Source organism: Polyodon spathula, chromosome 28 (assembly GCF_017654505.1).
Source record: "Polyodon spathula isolate WHYD16114869_AA chromosome 28, ASM1765450v1, whole genome shotgun sequence".
Lineage (NCBI taxonomy): Eukaryota > Metazoa > Chordata > Actinopteri > Acipenseriformes > Polyodontidae > Polyodon > Polyodon spathula.
This window is the reverse complement of record NC_054561.1, coordinates 2,787,309-2,807,676: the sequence shown is the minus strand read 5'-3', so window position 1 is coordinate 2,807,676 and position 20,368 is coordinate 2,787,309. Positions and strand designations below refer to the sequence as shown.

The following is a 20,368-nucleotide window of genomic DNA, read 5'->3' as shown; positions in this document are numbered from 1 at the left end:
GTCAGTGATATTAATTAAAATAAAAAAAACAAACATTAGTAGAGAAATAAAGAGTAGAACACTTTAACATTTTGTATAAAATGCTTGTCTAAAAAAGTGAGTTTTTAATCTTGATTTTGAAACGGTTAAGTACCTGAATCAGATGGTAGTCAATTCCATAATCTAGGAGCATTGTAACTGAACGCTCTCTCCTTTCCTTTTTGTCTTAATCTTTGGGAGGGACCGAAGGCCAGAATCAGATGACCTTAAAGCACGCCTCGGTACATATAGAGACAAAAGCTCTTGAAGATAATCAGGAGGCAGGCCATGTAATGGGTTGTAAGTCAAAAGTAGGAGCTTTATTATCAACTCTATATTTTACTGGAAGCCAGTGTAGAGAAGTGCGAGTTATGTGGTCACTTGTCTTTTTTTAACTAAGCACCCGTGTCGCTGCATTTTGAACAAGTTGTAACCTTGAAAAGGCATGGTCTGGTAACCCAATAAAAAAGAACATTGCAGTAATCGAGTCTACATGAGACAATCAAAAATTAGCTTCTCAGAATCCGGCAATGAAAGACAAGACCTAATCTTAGCAACACAGAAGATACACCATTACTGTCTGATCACTCAGTTGTTGTATTTGAATGCATGCAAGATATAATATACTAAAGATCATTAATTGGAGGTCTGAACACATAGTTTATGAATGAGATGCACATTTGGGTTATGAAGCATCTTGAAACCATGATCTAGGTTAACGGAGGTCAGGTGTGGGTGCATGTATGTTCTAGACTGTGTGAAAGTGTGTTTGCATGTCCATGATAGTACATGAGAGCAGGTAGCATGTGGCTGTTGGTAAATACTGACTGCTTTGCAAGCCTCTGCTTTACATATTGCTCCTAACACACCCTGAGGTGTGCAGTGGCAGGGCGGGGGGCTGATACTATTTTTAACAGCAGAAAATACTCCTAGTAATTAGCAGGCTTGGGAGCTGCTCTTGTCAAAGCAGGCATCCCGTCAAGTGACTTCTCCCAGCCTCGCCCATTAGCAACTGTGATTCGCAGCAAGCCGGAGGCATTTCAGAGCAGACTACCAGCACTAACGTTTGCATAGACCTGCAGTCAGACTACATTTAGAGACGTCTTGCAGTGCAGGCGTTCAGTTTTCTTTCTAGGGTGGGGTATGAGTTGGTGGGAAGAGTGTGCTCAGAAGCTAGCCTTCACCCCTTGAACTTTGGAATTGGAAGTAGAGTGGAGCTGATTTCAAGAGCAATCTGGCTCTCGTTAAACCTTTTTCTGAACTCATCAGGCTTAGCACTGAAGTTATCCATCCATTGCCAGTAGTAGGTCCTGCCATAGTCTGCAGATCTTTAATTCATTCCAGGCAATCATAATCATTTTAGTACCAGGTTTTTAAGGTGTCATTTATTTTTCTTGCCAGACTTGTAAGCAGTAATGCAGTTCTAATAACATATAAAGCCATATAAAACTTTTCTGATGTCTCGAAGTGCATCCAGTGTCAAGAATGCTGGGAGAAATGCGGTTTCCAGCTGGTACACTGAGTTCTGCTACAGGAAAGTGCATACAGGATCTCATTCCGTTTACAAAAAGACCAGACGGGACCTCAGTCTAACGTCTCATCTGAAAAAAATGACAAGACATTGCAACACGTTATTAATAGAAGCCAAGAATGGGGTTTTGCATTCTGCCAGCGATCTCACCTCGCACAGAACAGCAGGATGTGATAAACCACAGCACAGAGGGAGAGAGTGCTCGGCAGAGGGTTGCAGTTTGATTTGCAACACATGTCTGAGCTGACTGTTACTCATCAATCTCTTAACTACTTTTGCAGAAGCTGCTTACAGCGCTTGGTTCAGGTGGCTGTAAAACAGTTTCGGTGCCTGCATACAATGACTGGCAACACCCATGAAGTTTGCAGATAGGGACTTATTTTAAATTAAACATATCTGCTTTCGTAAGAATAACAGAACAGTTGTCCAATCAAAGTTTGACCCTTCACACACCCCATTTGCGTCTACTAAGGTCATTTAACTTAATAGGACACAGTCTAACTGTTTTTTAAATGCTCCCAGTGTTTTTAATTTTACTTCTTCATCTGGTAGGCTGTTCCCTGCATTGTAACTTTCTGCAGGGATGGAAATAAGACTCCTGTTGTGTGACAGTTTTACCCGTTCCAGGTTTTAATACAAGCTTGATTAGCCACAGTGTATAGGTGACAAGCTCAGATGACAGCTGCTTGTTGGAGAATAAGAGTATTGTCTTGATTATCCTCCGCATGATGAGACAACAGTACAGACAAGCTCTCCTGTTGCTCATCAAATCTGGGAGGCTAGACTTTAATTCCCAGACATCTGCTCCTAATACATTAGAAATCTCTTATCTGTGTCCCTGGATTGAAGTTGTGTTTAATGTTTCTGTTTGATTCAATTGTACTGCCTTAATGGCAAGACAGTTCTGAGTCATAAACCTACATGCACGCTTGCACACACACACACACCCTCCCCACACAAGCTCAGCTTTTGTGATTTCAGATTTGGGCTTCGTAAGGGTAACTCAAGCTCTGTTTAACTGGTTTTTCTTTTTATTATTTCCTTTTAAGACACAACTTGACACAGTTCTGAGCTCAGTCAGCTATTAGGAACCGGACAATTTTAGATAGGCCGAATGGCCTCCTCATAGAGGAGGCCATTCATATGTCATGTTTAAAAAAAAAAAAAAAAAAAAAAAACACAAGAATAAATTGCATTAGAAACAGACAAAAATACTTTCGTAATAAAAATGTAAAACTCTCAATACTACTTCTATTATTATTATTATTATTATTAAAGTCATAGAATCAGATGAGGTATTTCAATAAGAAATATGTTAAAACTATGAGTTTGTATTTAGCTAGACTTGTACTTGACATAGTTACCTCTAGGGCTAGGGCACTACTGTACAACTAAATTACTAGTCGGTAACCTGACAGATAGAGGTTTATATAAATCCTCACCCTGGTTCCTAGTCAGTCCTAGGCACGGTTCCCTAGTTTGAGGCTTGGCGTGGTGCCAGGGACATCAGGCAGCAGGGTGCATTCTGGAAACACGACTGGTGAAGCAGGCAAGGAGCCAAACCCAGGGAGGGGCAGGGCAAGTTCCTACAGTCTCGCAGTGTGAAGTGAAAACAGCCAGACTCCAGAATACCACTGACAGGCAATAACTACAGGGGTTGTACACCTGCCATAACACTGTTAATACGGTACTGGCATTCAAAAAAAAAAGACACAAAGTATGAATAAGACTGGATGTTTGGAACCTATTAGCCTTTGAAAGGGAGTACATCTTTAACGCGTTGCTGAAATCATGAAAGTCTAAATAGGTAGGCATAGTCGTTTTGTTGGGTGGGGACTTTTCCCTTGGGTGGGGACCCCAAAGGGAATTTCCCCTCTATGCATGACTGAGGTTTCCTGCCCACCTTGAGGTTCCTGTCTGTGCCATCTGGGGTAGGCCCCTGCCTACTAGTTGACAACCAGATTTACTGTACGATCTTTTATAAGACAATACTGTGTTACACATCGAAAGTGTCATATAACAATGCAAGTTTTGTGTCAACGGAACCAAGATTGGAAACCCTGTCAGAGGTCCTATATACAGACTAGGAGAGACCATTTTACATTGAGAATGGGAGTGGATTCTACTGATCGCTTCTATACAAGTGCCCCTTGCGAGCTAGTGTTCATTCAGGTAGTTTTAGGGGGTGTTTAGGTTCTTAGGTTCTTTATAAACTTTAGAAGGAATAATCCAAAAGGGTTTGGTTCCATGTTCATTGTTCTGTTCTATTCTGTTCTGCAGGAGAACAAGTTCAACCCTGAGGCTGTGGGGCACATCTACAAACACAACCCCATCCTGAAGCACACACAGAGCCCTCTCTATGCCTCCCTGCTCCCCTTTCCCTATGGCAGTCTGGACCACACCTGTAAGCCTCTTTATTTTCTCATGTCTATTACAGTTTTTCTCAATGCTGAGGTCTGTATTTACATTATATGCTCCTATTATCCGTGGTGTAGTCCTAAATCCTGAAGGTACAAGAGAACCACTAAAATACAGGTTTTTCTTGAACAAGAAATATGCGGATTCACATTTTATTTGTATACTGAACGTCTAGTAACACATCTAACAGGTAATGTGTTTTCTTTTTTCCACAAAGTGTCTTTCTCCATCTTGTCAGAATGTTGTACTTTTACGTCTCGGTGTGGCATCGTTTGTATCCATTTGTAGCCTTCTTAAAGAAGAAGTTTGTAATAGAAGAAGTTCCTAATCATCTTTTCATTGCATCAAGAGAGAATCAGACAGATGTGTGGGAGGTGCAAGTCATGTGACTTAGCGGGTCTATCAGTTAGTTCTGGCTCGAATACACCACTGCTACCTATAGAAAATAGTTCCGGAACAGCGTTCCTGAGCGTTCCGGCACTCCAGGACTCTCAACCTTGAATTTATTTTCTTTAGGAAGCAACTGCGTTTTATTTCACAAACCTAGAATTAAAAGACTGCTGTGAAATCTGCGTTGTCATATTTTCAAAGCTAATACACCAGAAGAAAATTCCAAACCAATTCAAAATTAAATATGATGCAATTGTTAGGAATGTGGAAAATGACACCACTTTTTAAAATTTTTATTTTGGGTGCCAAAACTGAAAATAAGTTGGCTTTCAGCTGGTTCGCGTAGGCGTATAAGAGACAAGAGAAGGAGGAAGGGAGGTCATGAGGGAGAGAAGGAAGTCAGAGCTGGCAACACAGTGTTGTCTGATCTACTTCTCATAATCCCAGATAAAGACCCTGTTTATCAGATCTTTCATCCCTGCTGCCTACACTTTACATGGATACTGTTCTTCTCTCACCATCGATGAGATCTATAAAGCAACCCCTCCAGAACGCTTTCCATAAGCACAGCTGTTCTGAGAGCAGTCAAGTGCATGAATTATCTCCAGGCTGTTGTGTTTGGGGATAAAGGCAGATGATGGATAAATGGGGGCCTGCATGATAACCCCTTTTATGTGCTGTCTGTTTCTCCATGAGTTGAATTCTAGGGGGTCATAGAAAAAACATCAGGTATCTTGCGTGGTTTTTTTCTTCTTCTTCAATCTCTACTCTTGGAATCAATCCACAAGTCCTGTTTTTACTTTCAACCAGACTTGAGTCATCAGTCTGTTACTGCAGCTATGGAAGAGTTCTGTGTTGGGGATATAGAGCATTTTCTTGTTTGCATGCAGTACTGAGTGATAAACCGTTATTCATGGTCACGATTGAGTTACCGAATTGATTTTGAAGTTGCCGTAATAACTTTTAATGGATTAGGGCCATCCTATTTCCAAGAACTACTAACTCTGTATATTCCTATTTCTTCATTGAAATACAGGATTTTTTGTTCCAGAAAATTCTTCTCAAATCCACTAGTCAGAGCTTTTTGCTGTTGTGCTCCTCATTATCTTTTCCAGTCGACACCAGGCAGGTAGAAACATTGGATTCTTTTAAGTCTAGATTTAAAACACTTTCCAGCCTTTTAGTGGCTTCACTCTTGATCACTGTGTAGCTGATGTTTTCATTGGTTCATCATATACAGTACATCACTTCCTCATTTCATATAGGTCATTCATTCATAAATTACATACACTCTGGACAAGTATAGCAATTTGGTGCACGTTAGCAAGTGTCAGATTGAAGTTGACCAAAAATTGTGTTTTAACTGACGTGAATCTTATATGCAGTAGGAATGGTTTCACTTATTTACGTTAAGCGCATAGTGCCAATGTGCATTTTAAGGACATTTTACACCTGCTGTCCTGCTTCTAGTTCACAGTGCGAAGGGCTACACCACATTGCGAGATGAGGCGGTGAAGATCTTCAACTCCCTACAGCAGCTGGAATCGGCCCAGGACCCTGTGCCCCTCATCCAGGGGGTGCTGCAGACCTGCCTGGACCTACGGCCGCTGCGGGATGAGGTGTACTGCCAGCTGGTCAAGCAGACGAGTGGGACGCCCAGCCCCGACACCCCGGCACAGCTCCGATACTGGCAGCTACTGACCTGCATGAGCTGCACCTTCCTGCCCAGCCTCTCTGTCCTTAAATACCTGCGCTTCCACCTCAAAAGGTAACCCTTTTGAAAAGCTTTCCCCACTATGTTTGCATGGTAATTTTTCACACGTTATGCAGTTCCTTTTTAACTGGCATCCTACCATTTCAGTTTTCTTAACTACTTAATGAGAACTTTAATTTTGTTAACCGCAAAGTCTAAACGTAACTGCTAATTCTGCAAATACAGCCCTTCAGATGCTTTTCTGAAGCTTACAATATAAAATAAGAAATTGAAGCCTTAAAAATGTTTTAGGCGTGACATTCCACTGGTCTGATTTAAAGGCACGTCCAACTTGACTGCCCTTTCTAGAATGGTAGCATGTTAGTTTAGAATGGATCAAATTCCGTAAACGCAGCTTGTGTTCTGATTTATTCAAAGACCAGTTTTTTATTTGGTTCTTAATGGGTTAAAAGGAGGGGGGAGGCCAACACATTGTGATTGCAAAAGTCAAGAAATCCAGCACTACTTTAGAAGCTGTTCCGCCCAGTCCCTGAGCATCAGCAAATCATGTTTTGAACCCTTTGCGCATGGCTGACATAGCAACAAGGCAGCCCATTGGAGAGGAGAAAGAGGAGTGCGAGAATTCAGTGGAATTTTCCTAATGATGTTAGACCGAATAAATCTGATTCTGTTCCGAATGAAGGCCAGCTCCATTATTATTTGGGTTTTATTTTAGGAATGCCATCAAATTGCTTCCTGTGTGCAGAATGCCAAGAAGTTACGAGAAATACCTTTTGTGGCGACTCATTGTTTAAACAACTAACTGTAACCCTCTTCTCTTGCCAAAGCGAACAACCTCAAGGAAGGAATAAACTGCTCGAGCTAACATTGAACCTTTTTTCTGAGATTTGTATTGCTTTGGGCAATTTCTTCCCCTTTTTTCATTTATCATATTCCACGCCCTACGATATTTATTTATTTTTATTGCGTTAGATTATATTTCCGCCCACGAAGACGATCGCATTAATCTCAGTTTCAGGAGCTGTCTTTAACCCCTTCAGGCACGCAAGGAATTGGACGACGTTCAAGCAGTTTCTTCTTTAAAAAAAAAAAAAAAAAAAAAAAAAAATACATTTGAGATTTAAAAAAAAAAAAAAAACAGTAATAATCATAACTAAATAAACACCTTACAGCATTTTAGTGGCTTCACTCTCGATCATTGCGTCGCTGGTGTTTTCATTCATTAGTCACATTTTTGTTTCCTTGTGACCAAAAAGTATATGAGTCTTATGCAGTGGGGCTGGTGTCGCTTATTTACAGTTCAATGCATGGTGCCAACTTGCAATTCAGAACTTTATTGTACATGATTAATATAGTTTCCCATCTCCTGTTATGCAGAGTACAGAGCCAGTACCCAGACACAGAGATGGATAACTACGCAGCATTTATATCTGAAGCCATTGGGAAAACTAAAGGGAGGGAGTATGTGCCATCCTGGGAGGAGATCCTGGTCCTGATAAACCGGCAGAAGATGTTCTGCACCATTCACTACCCCGGCCGCAGCTCCTGCAAGCTCCCCATCAGCTCCCACACCACCGCTGACGAGGTGAGAGGGTGAAACAGGAAGGAGAGGGGGTGGACTGGGATGTACTGTCCCACCATGCAACTTCTTAAGACTGGGGGAGGGGAGTGGTTATGATCTGTAGACGGCCACTTATTTGCATTTAGTACTGTACAACAAAAATGTTAGCAGCTGTCGAAAGAGAATTTTTCAGCGGTAAGTACATTTACAATAAGACTACTCAACTAAACTACTTTTAGTGTCTTGTATTGGAATTTATACGAATACACAGTGTGTGTGTGTAGATGGACAGATAGAAGAAAAGCAATAGATCAGCTGTTTTAGTAATTAGCAGCAACGTTTTGTTTCAAGCTGAAACGTGAAAGCTCATTTATTAAAATTGATAAACTGAGTTTTCAGTTTATCAGTGATTTTTCTTCTTCGTTATTTCTAGCGGTTGTGTATTCCGTTGGATGCTGATTCTCCTGGGATAGCATCCTGTGCTTTTTAAGTTACTGATCCCCATGGCGCGGTTGTGTTGTGTGCAGGTTGTGAAGAAGATGAAGGAGAGGTTGGGTCTGCAGCTCAGCCACAACACCTTTGCACTGTTTGAAGGGAACGGCTACAAGGAGCGGGCAGTAGGGGGCAGCACCATCGTCGCCGACATCCTGACCAGGTTTGAAAAGTAAATATCACTCCCAGTCCTGACAATTTTTGCTTGACCGTGAAGTACTGAAGCATGATAGGGACTCACTCTCGTAGCTTAGAGAAATATTTGTTTTCTGGGTTAAAAAGGCCAAGTAACTTTAAAAAACAACTTATATATATATATATATATATATATATATATATATATATATATATATATATATATATATATTCAAAAGACTGTAAGCCACCTACAGTTTCATTAAAATCTTGTGTGAAGGGCTCATTGATACACAATTCCCAGCTGTGCTGCACTGTGTAGGCATTGCTGAAACAGTGACAGATTGGTTGTTTGTACGGTGATGAGGACGCAAACCTGCAGCAAGCAGAAGCCCATTTCAGGAGTAGGGGAAGTGTTCACCTCTCCTCAAAGTCAATATTGAAATAAAGCAGCGTTACCTGGAGCAGCATTATCACACAGGCGTCTTTTCATTTTCAGCCTCGCTGCTAAGGAGCCCGAGTCGGAACATCAGTGGAAACTCTGTTTCAAGCTCTACTGTTTCCTGGATACAGACAGCATCCCCAAAGACAGCATCGAGTTCACGTTCCTCTTTGAACAGGTACCACAAACAGGGATCAAACACTGTTATCGTTTGTTAGGCACAGCATGCAAAAGACATCTAGTGTATCAGTACCCAGAAATTATTAATTCTGTTGTAGCTATGCAAGTGGGTCCCTGCAGTGTTGGTTGTGTATGAGTATAGGTTATAATACCTTACCCCATCATCCCTCTGTAATTCACTCCTCCTACCTTTTAGTGCAGAATTGCATAGGTATGATCAAATTAAACTGACACTGTTACCAAAGCTATATACATGCATTACCCAGATTTATTTCTCATATAAGATTTTAAGAAAGTAGACAAACATTATAGCAAGTGCCTTCTACAGTACACTGTGGAAGACGCTTGCTGAGATATGTCACCTTTTCTGGCTATTTTTGACTGGGGGGTAGAATATTACTATGAAATATACCATGACTGTAATAGAATTTAAAAATAGCGTACTGATATTGGCGGTAGAGTAAAAGTCTTCCCCGTTGGGTTCTGCAGTCCCATGCGATGGTAATCCAGGGTCACTTGTTTACCTCTGAGGAGGACCTCCAGTTGTTGGCGGCTCTGCGCCTCCAGTCCCTGAACGGAGACTTCAGCACCCACACGCCGTCGCCCCCGGTGGAGGAGCTCTTCCCCAGGCACGTCATCGAGGCGAGGGCCCTGGCTTTGGTCAAGACCGCTCCAGCCAAGCCAGCCTGCTGTCCCTCGCGTTTCCTGACGGGGGCGCTGCACGCAGGGCTCTGGAACCACGCTGCCGTGCATAAGATCAAGGCCGAGGACGACCTTCGTTTCCGGGCCCGACTCAAAGAGGAAGGGGCCTCCGTGATGGCTTCGATTGTGGAGAGGTGGAAGACCCTGCAAGGCCGGGCCCGGGAGGACGTCATGTCTGTTTACCTATCCGTCGTCAAGCAGTGGCCCGGGTTCGGCTCCACCCTCTACGAAATCGACTTCTACATTGTGAGTGGCTTACTTTTTTTATTTTTTAACTCCTGGCATCTTGTATCATAACTATAATACACTCAATCTTGCTATATTTAAACAATAATGAAAAAATAATGACAAGGTTTTTTTAATTTTTTTTCAATCTTCGCTTCGCTGTCATGCGGTAACGCCTCCTGGTCCAGTTTTAATAAATAATGCCACTGATGTAATAAGTACGTTTTATAAGTTCTAATTTTTTAAGCCGACAAATTTACGTTTCTAGCAAGCCGCATGGTTAACAGGTTATAAACCTTAATTAGAATTGTTTTTTCAGTTGACAAGCAAAGCTTCAGTCTTTTAAAAATAGTCATTTTCATCCTTAATTATATAATACTAAAACTTTATAAATTCAATGAAAAACTTTATGTATTTGTCAAAAAGAAATTCAGTGACTTCATCAAGTTTCCTTTGAATACTCCTTTTTTTTTTTAGATAGTCCAGTAGGCTGTGGGGGGTCGTTTAGAAAGACCTCAATAAGGCATTCTATTTGTTTTTATTTTCTAGAGCTCAGCAGGAAGTTTTTCACAGCGGCTGTGGCTGGGAGTTGCTGCAACGTCCGTGTCTCTGTACAAACAAGGAGATCCCGAACCGCTGGAGAGTATCAGTTACGGGCAGATCTCTTCCTATGGAGTGTCAGACAGCACCACCTTCAAAATCACAGCGGGAGACAGGGAATTCATATTTGAAACCAGCAAGGTATGGGGTAAAAACAAGCCATTCTAGTACCGGTTCACTTATCGCCGTGCTGAAGATTTTAGCTTTTTTTTTTTCTGCAGTAGGTTACATCCAAGGTCTGATTTGTGCCGTTTGATGGGATCAAGGACAGGCTGTTAGAGCTGATCATTTACCTATCTTCTGTTTTCTGTTAACATATATATGGCTGGTTTCAGGTACACTGACTAGCACTAGTCTAATTAATTTAAGTAAGTTAGCCCAGGATTACCGCTAATACAGACCTGTGGAACTAGAAGTTCAGGGGCATTTTAAATGTATTTAAGTGCAGTCATTATGCATGACTGCTTAGGTTGGAAGTGGAGGCATTGGTCTTTCTAAATTTATAACAACATTTAAAAAAACGCCGGTCTTCCCAAGGGTGCTTTTGTAGGAACAAGTTCTCCCTTTCATGTTCAAAATGTGTTTATTTCTGCCCACAGTGAACAAAGGCTGCTTTGTGTCTCTCGAGCACAAAAGTAGCTTTTATTTTATTTTATTTATTTATTTATTCAAACAGAGAATTCCAATTGCAGAACTGCTTGCAAAGTTAATTTTATTTATTTTGTGTTGTATATGAGGCAGCACAATACAGTGTGACTGTCATGAGTTTTACCGCTGATGCATTTCAGAAGGTCACCATTGAATCCTGTCTGTCTTATAGGACAGAGATTAATGTTCTATGGGAAACAAGTACGTCTAATGTCTGTTCATCCTCACCTGCATGTTTGGGGGGCTTGGAGCTAGGATCTGTTGCCCGATTTGGCCCACTAAGCAGTACCCCCAAATGTTGTCAATTTAACACCAATGACATTGGGTGGGATGTTTGGTTTTTATTTAAATTTGTATTTATTCATTTGTTTTTTGCAATGGTAACTGGACAGATGCAATATCCAATGCAATACCTGCCCCTCTGCAAAAAACATATTTAAATAAATAAATTAATAGAAGTTTAGTATAAAGGCACCAGCCATGTAAAGATGTGATATTTTCGAAAAGGATTCAAATTAAATACAAATGCAATGTATAAGTGGCCAAGCTAAACAAAATACAAGCAACCCCCTTTGTTATTGCAGTAGGAAAATGTATATAGAAGTGGTGCAGAGTTCAGACAAATTGCATTCCCTAGTTGATCTGATTCGTCAAGATGGCTTTGTAACAAAATGTTTTGCCTGTTTAACAAGAACTAGGTAGATGGAGATTTATACATATATAGTATTATAAAGCAGTAAAATATATTTGCCGCTTTTGAAGGACAGATTCTATTTGAACTTGCGTTTCGTTTTCTTGGCAGCTGAACGAGATTGCCCAGCTCATGACCGCCTACATCACCAGCGCTCGCAGAACCCGCCGCCCCAGCCAAAGGACGGAGAGCGAGAACTTAGCCCTGGGGTCTCCTGTCCTGGAGCCCGCCTCACACCCTGTTTAAACACTCCCACATGGACTTAGCAACGGGACCCAATTCACATTCACACACAGTGGTTTTTTCCGGTGTCATTATGTGCCATCTTTCAATACAAAACTACATTTCTGGTGGATGTCTGGCCACGTTTAAAATCACGGAAAATGCATTGGAGGCAAGTTGGGACCATACTTTATTTTAAAAGCGACCCCATCAGACTAAAAAAAGCAGTTCTGTCCAAAGTTACTGTACTTGCTGCACTTCTTCCAGGGCAAATGTGAGAAGCTATGGTAAAATGCAACAGCAAAAAGAACAAGGGCATGTAAAAAGAAAAAAAAAAACTGGATAGAGAAATGTGTCAACCTATTTCTTTCTAGAGTATGGAGTAAATCTCATTCCAGGTGCTAATCTCATCAATTCTAAGCTAACTAACCTTGCCCCTGACCAGGGTGGTCTTTTGAATGCATTACTACAAAAAAATAGTTTTGTCATCTGAAAACAAAATAGGAATTTCCTCATTTAACCAGCTTCAAAACATTCACGTCAAGCTGGCTCTTTAATTTTAATCTGCTTGGTTGAAGAGTACCAGACTTCTCCCAGTATCTGTATGTAATAATAAGATTGCATCAGCTAAATAATACACCTCAGAATAGTAACTGCGGATTTTTAAGTACTGTTTTTGTTACCAGCATTTTACAGTACTACTAATTATTTTTTATTACATGGCTTAAAAATATTACTACAGGTTAGGGTAGTTGCAAAGAAACTTACAACCATATACAGAGAACAAGAAATAATAGCAGGATGCAAGTTTCAGAAATAAATTAAGCCAGTGTGCAAATCGAACTGCTCGCTCACAAACTTGATTTGGTACAAATCTAAATATACAGATACTTTGTCGTTTTTAGGAAAGTGCTGGACCTGTTGCATTCCAGTGATGAGCACACATAGTACCTGCCTATACTGAACAGTCTGAATATTAAAAAAAAAAAAAACGTTCAGCACAGCAGCCTGGGGTGGGCATCTATTCTCATCCAAAAATATATTCAAATATTTTTAATGTGTCGGCTTTATCTATTTACTAATGCATACTGCAGCCAAATAAGGTTAGACAAATTATAAATCAGCTGTAGTTGAAGTCAAAATTGATGCTATACTGTGAAGAACCTCTTCAGTGACAGGATAGACTATTTTAATATGAAATCAATTAATTAATCTTCTATCTCCTGACAGTTTCTCCTTTTTTTTTTTTTTTTTTTTTTTTTTTGGTTTAATGATTTGCTGTTGTCTGAAATATGATGCCGAAAGAGATGAAAATATTATGGATTTTTTGAAATGATAATGGATATTAACTTTTTTATATTTAATTTTTTTATTATTTTTTTTAATTTATTTTATTTTTTTTAAATGGACATGGTTGTTTTTGTTGTATGCTGTCACTTTTCTTTCTTTTGGTAATATTTAACTATGACAGAGCCACATTGGTATTACAGAGATGTGCAATAAATCCTGGATTGTGTAAAAATAAAATAACATTCCCTTGTAGATGTTTAAAAGTGCACCATGTCACCTGATGGCAAACTATTATAATTGCACTGTTTTTTATAGAACACCCACATCCTCATTATCTGCACATCTACAGTATTGTACAATGGGGCTACACCCTTATACCAAAGCATTCATCTTAGTTAAGTAATGATCTTCCTTAAGAGGGAGAGGTGAATCTGCTGTTACACAGCACTGCCACTGTACAGCCATCTGCTTGTGTTTCTATTAAAGCTGCAGGCAGCTTTATCACTATATATCTTAAGCTCAATTTATAACCAAAAAAAAGAAAAAGCTTTTTATTTAACTCGTTTGTATGCCGCATGGTACTTTACTCCTATCTGTATAGTCGGTTGCACTAAGTTTTTGTACAAATAACTCGGATGTGCAATAAGGAAGATGTCTTAATGCAAATGTAATAAAGCAGCATCGTTCTACCAGTGGCGACTCCCCACGTTTCCTCGTTCATTCTAGGAATTAAAGGGGACTGTTTGCATTTCAGAAACAAGAGAAAACATTTGGGTCAAGGAGACAATTGCATTGCGCTAATAAACATTTCTGCAGGTAGCTTGACAAGTGTGGATGGAACAATGAATACAGCAATGCCTGATTTCCAGTGGGTACATTTGACATTAGATCTCTGCTTTAAAAAGCAGACAGCACAAAAAAACCCCACAAAGTACACTTGTTTTTCTCTCTTACTTTGAATAAATGCATGATTTATATGACGCAGGTTTCAGTAGTAGAGTTTGGCAAAGCCCAAAGCACTTCCACATTTTATGAAAGCTGTCTCATTTAAAATGATGGATTAAGAGACATTAGGATTTGCCTGCTTTTATTAAAACTACTGTGTAAAATCATAAAAAAAAAAAAAAAAAAAGTTCCACTCAAACTTATGTTAACATTGAAATAGAAAATTGCATTATTTTTAGATAATCACTAGGGATTATGTATCTGCCTGCTGGGAATTGCTACAAAAGGTACAGATTAGAAATCAAAAGAATGAAATCAAGCCACTGCAAATGTGCCAAATTCCCACAACTATCATGTATCAATCTTGCTGCCACCCACTCTATTAATAAATATATTATTTAAGTGGACCACAAATATTTTTCTAATTGAATTCTATGTTGACACCTACAGCTGTCATGTGACAACACTTACAGCTGCTTTTGCATAAAATCTGTGACACCACCGTGCTAACCACTCAGATATGTAATGACGATACACTTGAAAAATAAATGACAATTTAATTAATTGTGTTTTTGTGCTGGGAAGCTACTAATACTGTACTAGCTGGCCCTGAAAGGACATTAATTATTACCTTTTAAAACTAGTGCTAAAAGCACTGCATCTATTAAAACTGCAATGGAGCTGCACTCTGCCTACCCCTGAACTACAGTATTGTAATGTGAATACTGGAGATTATATATAATACAATTTTATGAATAGAAAAAAAAAAAAAGATGTGTGTTATAATGCACATTCTATTTTAAACACTGAACTGTATAATAATTACAACGTTTATAGGTCTACCCTACACGGAATGACTATTATATTTAATATATATATCTATATTGCTCCTTTGGTCGTATATATATATATATATATATATATATATATATATATATATATACCACAACCAACACACACAACTGTGCAGATGTAGGGAAATATAAAGATGTGTCTATGTACACCAACCGGACTGTAAAGGAAGTGTCTTTTGTGCATTAGATCACAGAGGCAGGATTGAAACAGTTGGAGCTGGAGTATTTCGCTTCAAATCACAATGGGTAAGACTCTCAGAGCCATATACATTTGTTCAGATAGTATGTTTTTATGTTAGTAATAATTCTAAGTGAATGTAAATACAGCTTGTGTGGGCTTCAGGCTGGATTTTAAGTTTTCTTTTTTAGTTTCAAGTAGAGTCACTTGAATACAAAAATAATAAATCATTTTAAAAAGTGGTCAGACTAGAACCAGCACCAACTTGTCAGCTAAAATCCCCTTACGATGAAGTCCACCAGTGTATACAGTATAGTACTCACTATAGGAGGAGATGCTGGTGTGGTTCAACATCATAAGTCCACTGACACGGTGAGCGTAAGGCAAATATGGAGATTTCCTTGACAAAGCCACCTGGATACTGACAGGACCCCAGGGGATAAAGCTGGCCAGCGTCCTCTGATTTTCTGCAAGCTCTTGTGAACCTGAAATGAGCATTGCGTGTTCCTTTTTTGGACCCAAGGTGGTGGGTGCAGTGGGAAGAACATTTGATTTTCACCTCCAGGATCTGCATTTGATTCCCACCAGCGACATCACTGTTAAAATAGTTCTCAACCCTGCTTGCTGCTGGTGGGTAAACGGCCATGCTCACCCACTTGCTAGTAAAACATTTCCAATACATATGTGGAGGTTACACTGTAGTGGATAGCTAGTTTGTACTGTGTGTGTAAAGCTCTTAGTTCTTCTGTGTGGAATGTATATCCAGTTTCACTCCATCTCAAAACCCATACAGTACAATGCACATTTAGAGTTCTTTATGATAAGCAATATCCTAGGGTGCTTTAAATATCAAAGAAGCTCTACGCTGCTAATAGCCAATCAATTTATGGAATTGCAACTTAGTCAAAGTGATAGGAATTGGAGAAGTGGTGTAACATTTTGCAATGTCTGCACAACACATTTTCGAAATTTATCTGGAGCACAGCTGCACCACAATTACCTCCAATGTATACAGTTTTAAATGCCTAACTAGCTACCTACAATGAGCAAATGGATTAGATTTGAAAACAGGACAACTGCAAACATTTAAATCTTTAGCCATGGATAAGCAAGGAGTTAAGCATCAGAAAGCATTTCGAATTAGAGTAAAAAGGGTCTCAACAGGAGCAAAAGAGAGATCCGTCAGCAGCACTGTTTGTCTTAAAATGTGTCAAAAGCACATGGCACTAAATCAACTCCTTATGCAACCTGTCATTTGCATTCCTTCTAAAGAACTAAGCCTTTTAGAGCGACCCCCCCCCCCCCCCCCCCCCCCCCCCCCCCCCCCCCCGGAACAGTGTCAGTGCCTCAGGGTTGAAGAAGGACAGCAGTCTGCAGGGTTCAGGCTCAGAGCTTTCATCACTGTGGCTTCTATGCAAATCTTGCCCTTTAGAACGAAAACTGGTGAAACATCGACTGAAGAGAATCTAGTATCTATGGAACGATTTGCTGCAATAATCAAATCTAGCATAGCATGCATATATAAATGTTTTTGAATGAACCTTTTAAAACTGGCTGGGGGGACATCCCTTTTGCGTCGGGTCCACCTCTCCCTGGATGATGTTGAGGATGGAGATGTAACAGTGGTTGGTCTGTCTGTCCCTCCCGGTGGAGACCATGATATTCTTGGGCTGCAGCAGTTGCCTCATCACATCCAGCACTTTGGTTTTACGTATACTGGGAACCTCATAATCACAGGGAAAAGGGAGAAAATAACATTACAGCGCATCCCTTTTACAGTGAGGCCCTTTATACTAGAGAACCGGTTATCAGATGTTACCATCAAGGCTCCCTATGGCAAAGTGCCCCGCCCCTGTGTGTATTTTGTGTTGTATGTTGTGTGTTAATGTTGGTGTGTAGTCATTGGTAAACAGCATATAAACAGGTCTGTGTACAACTTATCCTACATAAAATATGCAATGCTCTAAACTAAAATCAGTAATAAGTATGGGTGACAAGATTCTTAAACCCCTTTTCAAACTTCTGTAAAAAATATAATAAAACAGAACTGAACTACCTACAAATCTAAATAAACCATACTACCAATAAATAAAAATGTGGCTTACCACAGACTGGGCTGCACTTGTAATATAAATAAAAACTGCACTAGTAATAGAACTAAAATAGACAATCGAACATTAACAGCCCGAGGCCCTGGAGACCAGACTACATGGCGTAAAGCAGGCACCATTCAGACTGTGGGAAGGGACATGTTGCCACGGGATTCTCTATTGAAGGGACGCAGAGAGTCGAGGTTTACCGACTGGTCCGTGGTGAGAGGTGTGTAACCAGTCATGAGGAAGTGAAGGCGTGGGGTGGGGATCAGAGACGCGAACAAACCAATTGTTCATGTACCCAGGGTATCGCAGAGTGGTGGTGCTGGCAGACATGCTGGTGGAAACCTGGGCAACAGTAATCAGAAATTTTTTTTACACCAGTGTCCATTTACAGCATCTACATTGGAGACAAATGGGCAGCTTTACAAGGGCAAAACTACCATTTTGTGTTTCATTTTGGTATTCACTGAAGGGATGGCACAAACAATTTATTAAAATTGACAACAAGAACAAAATAAAATCTTGTGCCGCACCGCAGAAAATTGTGTGCTGATTAATGTGCTAGGCATTGGTTACAAAAACAGTAGGGTAGGCGATGGTTACAAGGAGGTAAAAACTGCAGCAAAACAGGTGCAGGCCAGCTCCTGCTACCCTCGTTCATATGTTTTGGTCCATCCCCGTGCTAGCCCCCTTCTGGACATCTACCTTTGAGACTCTCCCAGACTGTACAACAGCCTACTAATCTCAGCCCTCTGATTGCATTATTTGCTGTAACACCCTCTGACATGCCCTTGACAAAACTGCAGTCTGACTCTCTGGCCTTATCTACCCTGCTAGCTTGACATCTGATTTTGTTTGCTGGGAAGCGAGCTGCCCCGCCCTCGCATACTCTTTGGCTAAGGGACCTCGTGTAAAACCTCGAAAAATAAAACATATACTTCGTAGAACTACCAGAAAATTTCACACTGCCTGGCATGCCTTTTCTTTATATATTAGGGAACTTCCACATCTCCCCTGACCTCTCACTTTATCATCCGACTTAATTTATTTATTATTCATTTTATTTATCCCTACGCCTATAAGCCAACCGCTTGTATTCCTCCTTTCTCGCGCTTCTTCTATCTCTGTCTGTCTCTCGTTCTCTCAATCTCTCTTCCCATTCTTAGCAGACTTCATTTGTTTAATCACTTTTTAGTGATGCAATACCTTTTCACTTTCTGACTGATGATGAATAACTCTATAATATTCATGAATGTAGTGTATTTCAATGTGTAAATTGCTTGCATTCACTGATTTGTGTATACGCCCAAACTACAAAACCAATAAACAGAATTTATAATAAACGCACAATGCAGCAAAATAAGTATGGCAGATTGCTCTTTGCATTACTACATTCAATTGGTATACACTGCATGATTCCATATTGCAAAGGGACTAAATGAGAATGCTTTAATGTGGTCCCCAAAACTGCCAATTATATGACAGCCAGAGCTTGTAGTCATAATTGAGTAATGATGCAACCAAGAGGAAGCCGCAAGAAAGACCGTAGTAACTACTCACCAGCTGGTTAATCTGGGAGAACGAGGGGTTTTGAATGTGAAGCGTCTGTGGTGATCCGATTCAGTGCTGTGTTATCCAGCACCACCTAGAAATAACACAATTGAGCACACAGGAGAGTTAGTCATTTCAAATTCTTCTGGAAAGAAACAGGCAATGTTTTTTTTTTTTTTTTAATTACAAATTTGAGCTTGCTGTTGACAGTCTGGTTTGTTTATAACTTATCAATCAGAAGTCAGGTGGGCTAATGGAAAAAAGGTGGATACTGATAATATTTTGCAACAAAATAAAATTATGCTAACATTTCTTTAAAAGAGATAATGGTGAATTGGGTCTATTGTGATCCTATAAATGAAACTTAATCCCAATATAGCAAATGCATTGCTTACTATTGGTTTTAAAACACTACAGCGCAATCCAGTTGTATTTAACTTAAGCCTCTTGGGTTATTGTTCTGTTTTTCACTTATAACACAGTCTGCATTCTGAGTCAGCCTTTTCAAAGTCAACAGAGAGTTGTATAGCTGGACCACAATATCACTCATTTCATCCTGGTTTGGAAAAATTGAATAGGTCTGAACTAAATTTTTTGGGTACCTAGTAGACAAACAAATATTTTACTTAATATAACACTGGTTCTTTAAAGCTACATTTCCATGAATGTCAATATTTAACTCAGTAATGTCCACTGTTGCTTGCTTAGGGCACAACACAATATCTGCGTGCATGGTTAATGCTACACATGCAGAATATAAATAAAGTTTAAGCATCAGAATACCTTTATAATAAATCACTAAAGCATTTAACAAAGATTGTGGTTTAACAAGGAATGACTGTTAGTATCTACTGCAGGTTAAAACAGCTGTGCGTTATAATTTTTAAAAGCCCAACCCAAAAAGACTAGTCTTGACTTGAAACACTGTAATAATACTGACACACACTAACCTGTCACTAAATCTCTCCAGCAGATAAGAGCCCAAGTAGGTCCCAGTCTCACCAGCAATAGCGTAACAGAGAACATAGCCATGCACAATAGAATTATGACACCTTTAGGCCCGGGAACTGCAGTTTCTGCAAAATAAGAGGACGGGTTAAAAAAGCACTGCTTAGGTCAGAGGTTTTTAAAACTAAATATGTATTTAACAATTTACTTTGATTTCCATTTGCAACAAACATGCATTTCCCCCACTAAGTAATACTGGTGTGACGGCACTAGTTTGGCAGCCTGTCCTACATCTCTTTAAAGCCCTCCAGAAAAAGACTGCAATTTCCTGCAAATGATGGTCTTGCTAATCCAGCAACTGCCCCACACTGAGAGCTCTATGTTCAAGTCACACTATTTTTTTTTTTAAATGAACAAATTATAAATAGAAACCCAAATGGTAGCGTGCATCTAAATCAGGCCACAGCATACATCACTGGTGCTCTTTTAACGTCCAGCAATTTAAAGGAATGAAAACAAAGAAGCTGTAATAAGCTC

At 39.8% G+C, this 20,368-nt stretch overlaps 1 protein-coding gene and 1 pseudogene across 3 annotated transcripts in view; one reads left to right on the top strand and one right to left on the bottom strand.

Moving 5' to 3' along the window:
• LOC121301804 (unconventional myosin-X-like) overlaps positions 1 to 13,345 on the top strand; it is a 42,613-nt gene extending 29,268 nt beyond the window's left edge. The window contains exons 6-13 of one of the 3 annotated variants that reach the window (XM_041231416.1): positions 3,830 to 3,953; positions 5,828 to 6,125; positions 7,449 to 7,656; positions 8,160 to 8,296; positions 8,759 to 8,879; positions 9,416 to 9,829; positions 10,358 to 10,549; positions 11,859 to 13,345. In XM_041231416.1, the coding sequence (XP_041087350.1) occupies positions 3,830 to 3,953; positions 5,828 to 6,125; positions 7,449 to 7,656; positions 8,160 to 8,296; positions 8,759 to 8,879; positions 9,416 to 9,829; positions 10,358 to 10,549; positions 11,859 to 11,993 (1,629 nt within the window). In that variant the 3' untranslated portion in view covers positions 11,994 to 13,345. Of the gene's footprint in view, positions 1 to 3,829; positions 3,954 to 5,827; positions 6,126 to 7,448; positions 7,657 to 8,159; positions 8,297 to 8,758; positions 8,880 to 9,370; positions 9,830 to 10,357; positions 10,550 to 11,858 lie in introns of all 3 variants that reach the window. The other 2 variants (XM_041231415.1, XM_041231414.1) reach the window with 2 other exon arrangements.
• On the bottom strand, positions 325 to 19,915 carry LOC121301758 (annotated as a pseudogene).
• Between the last annotated feature and the right edge of the window lie 453 nt (positions 19,916 to 20,368).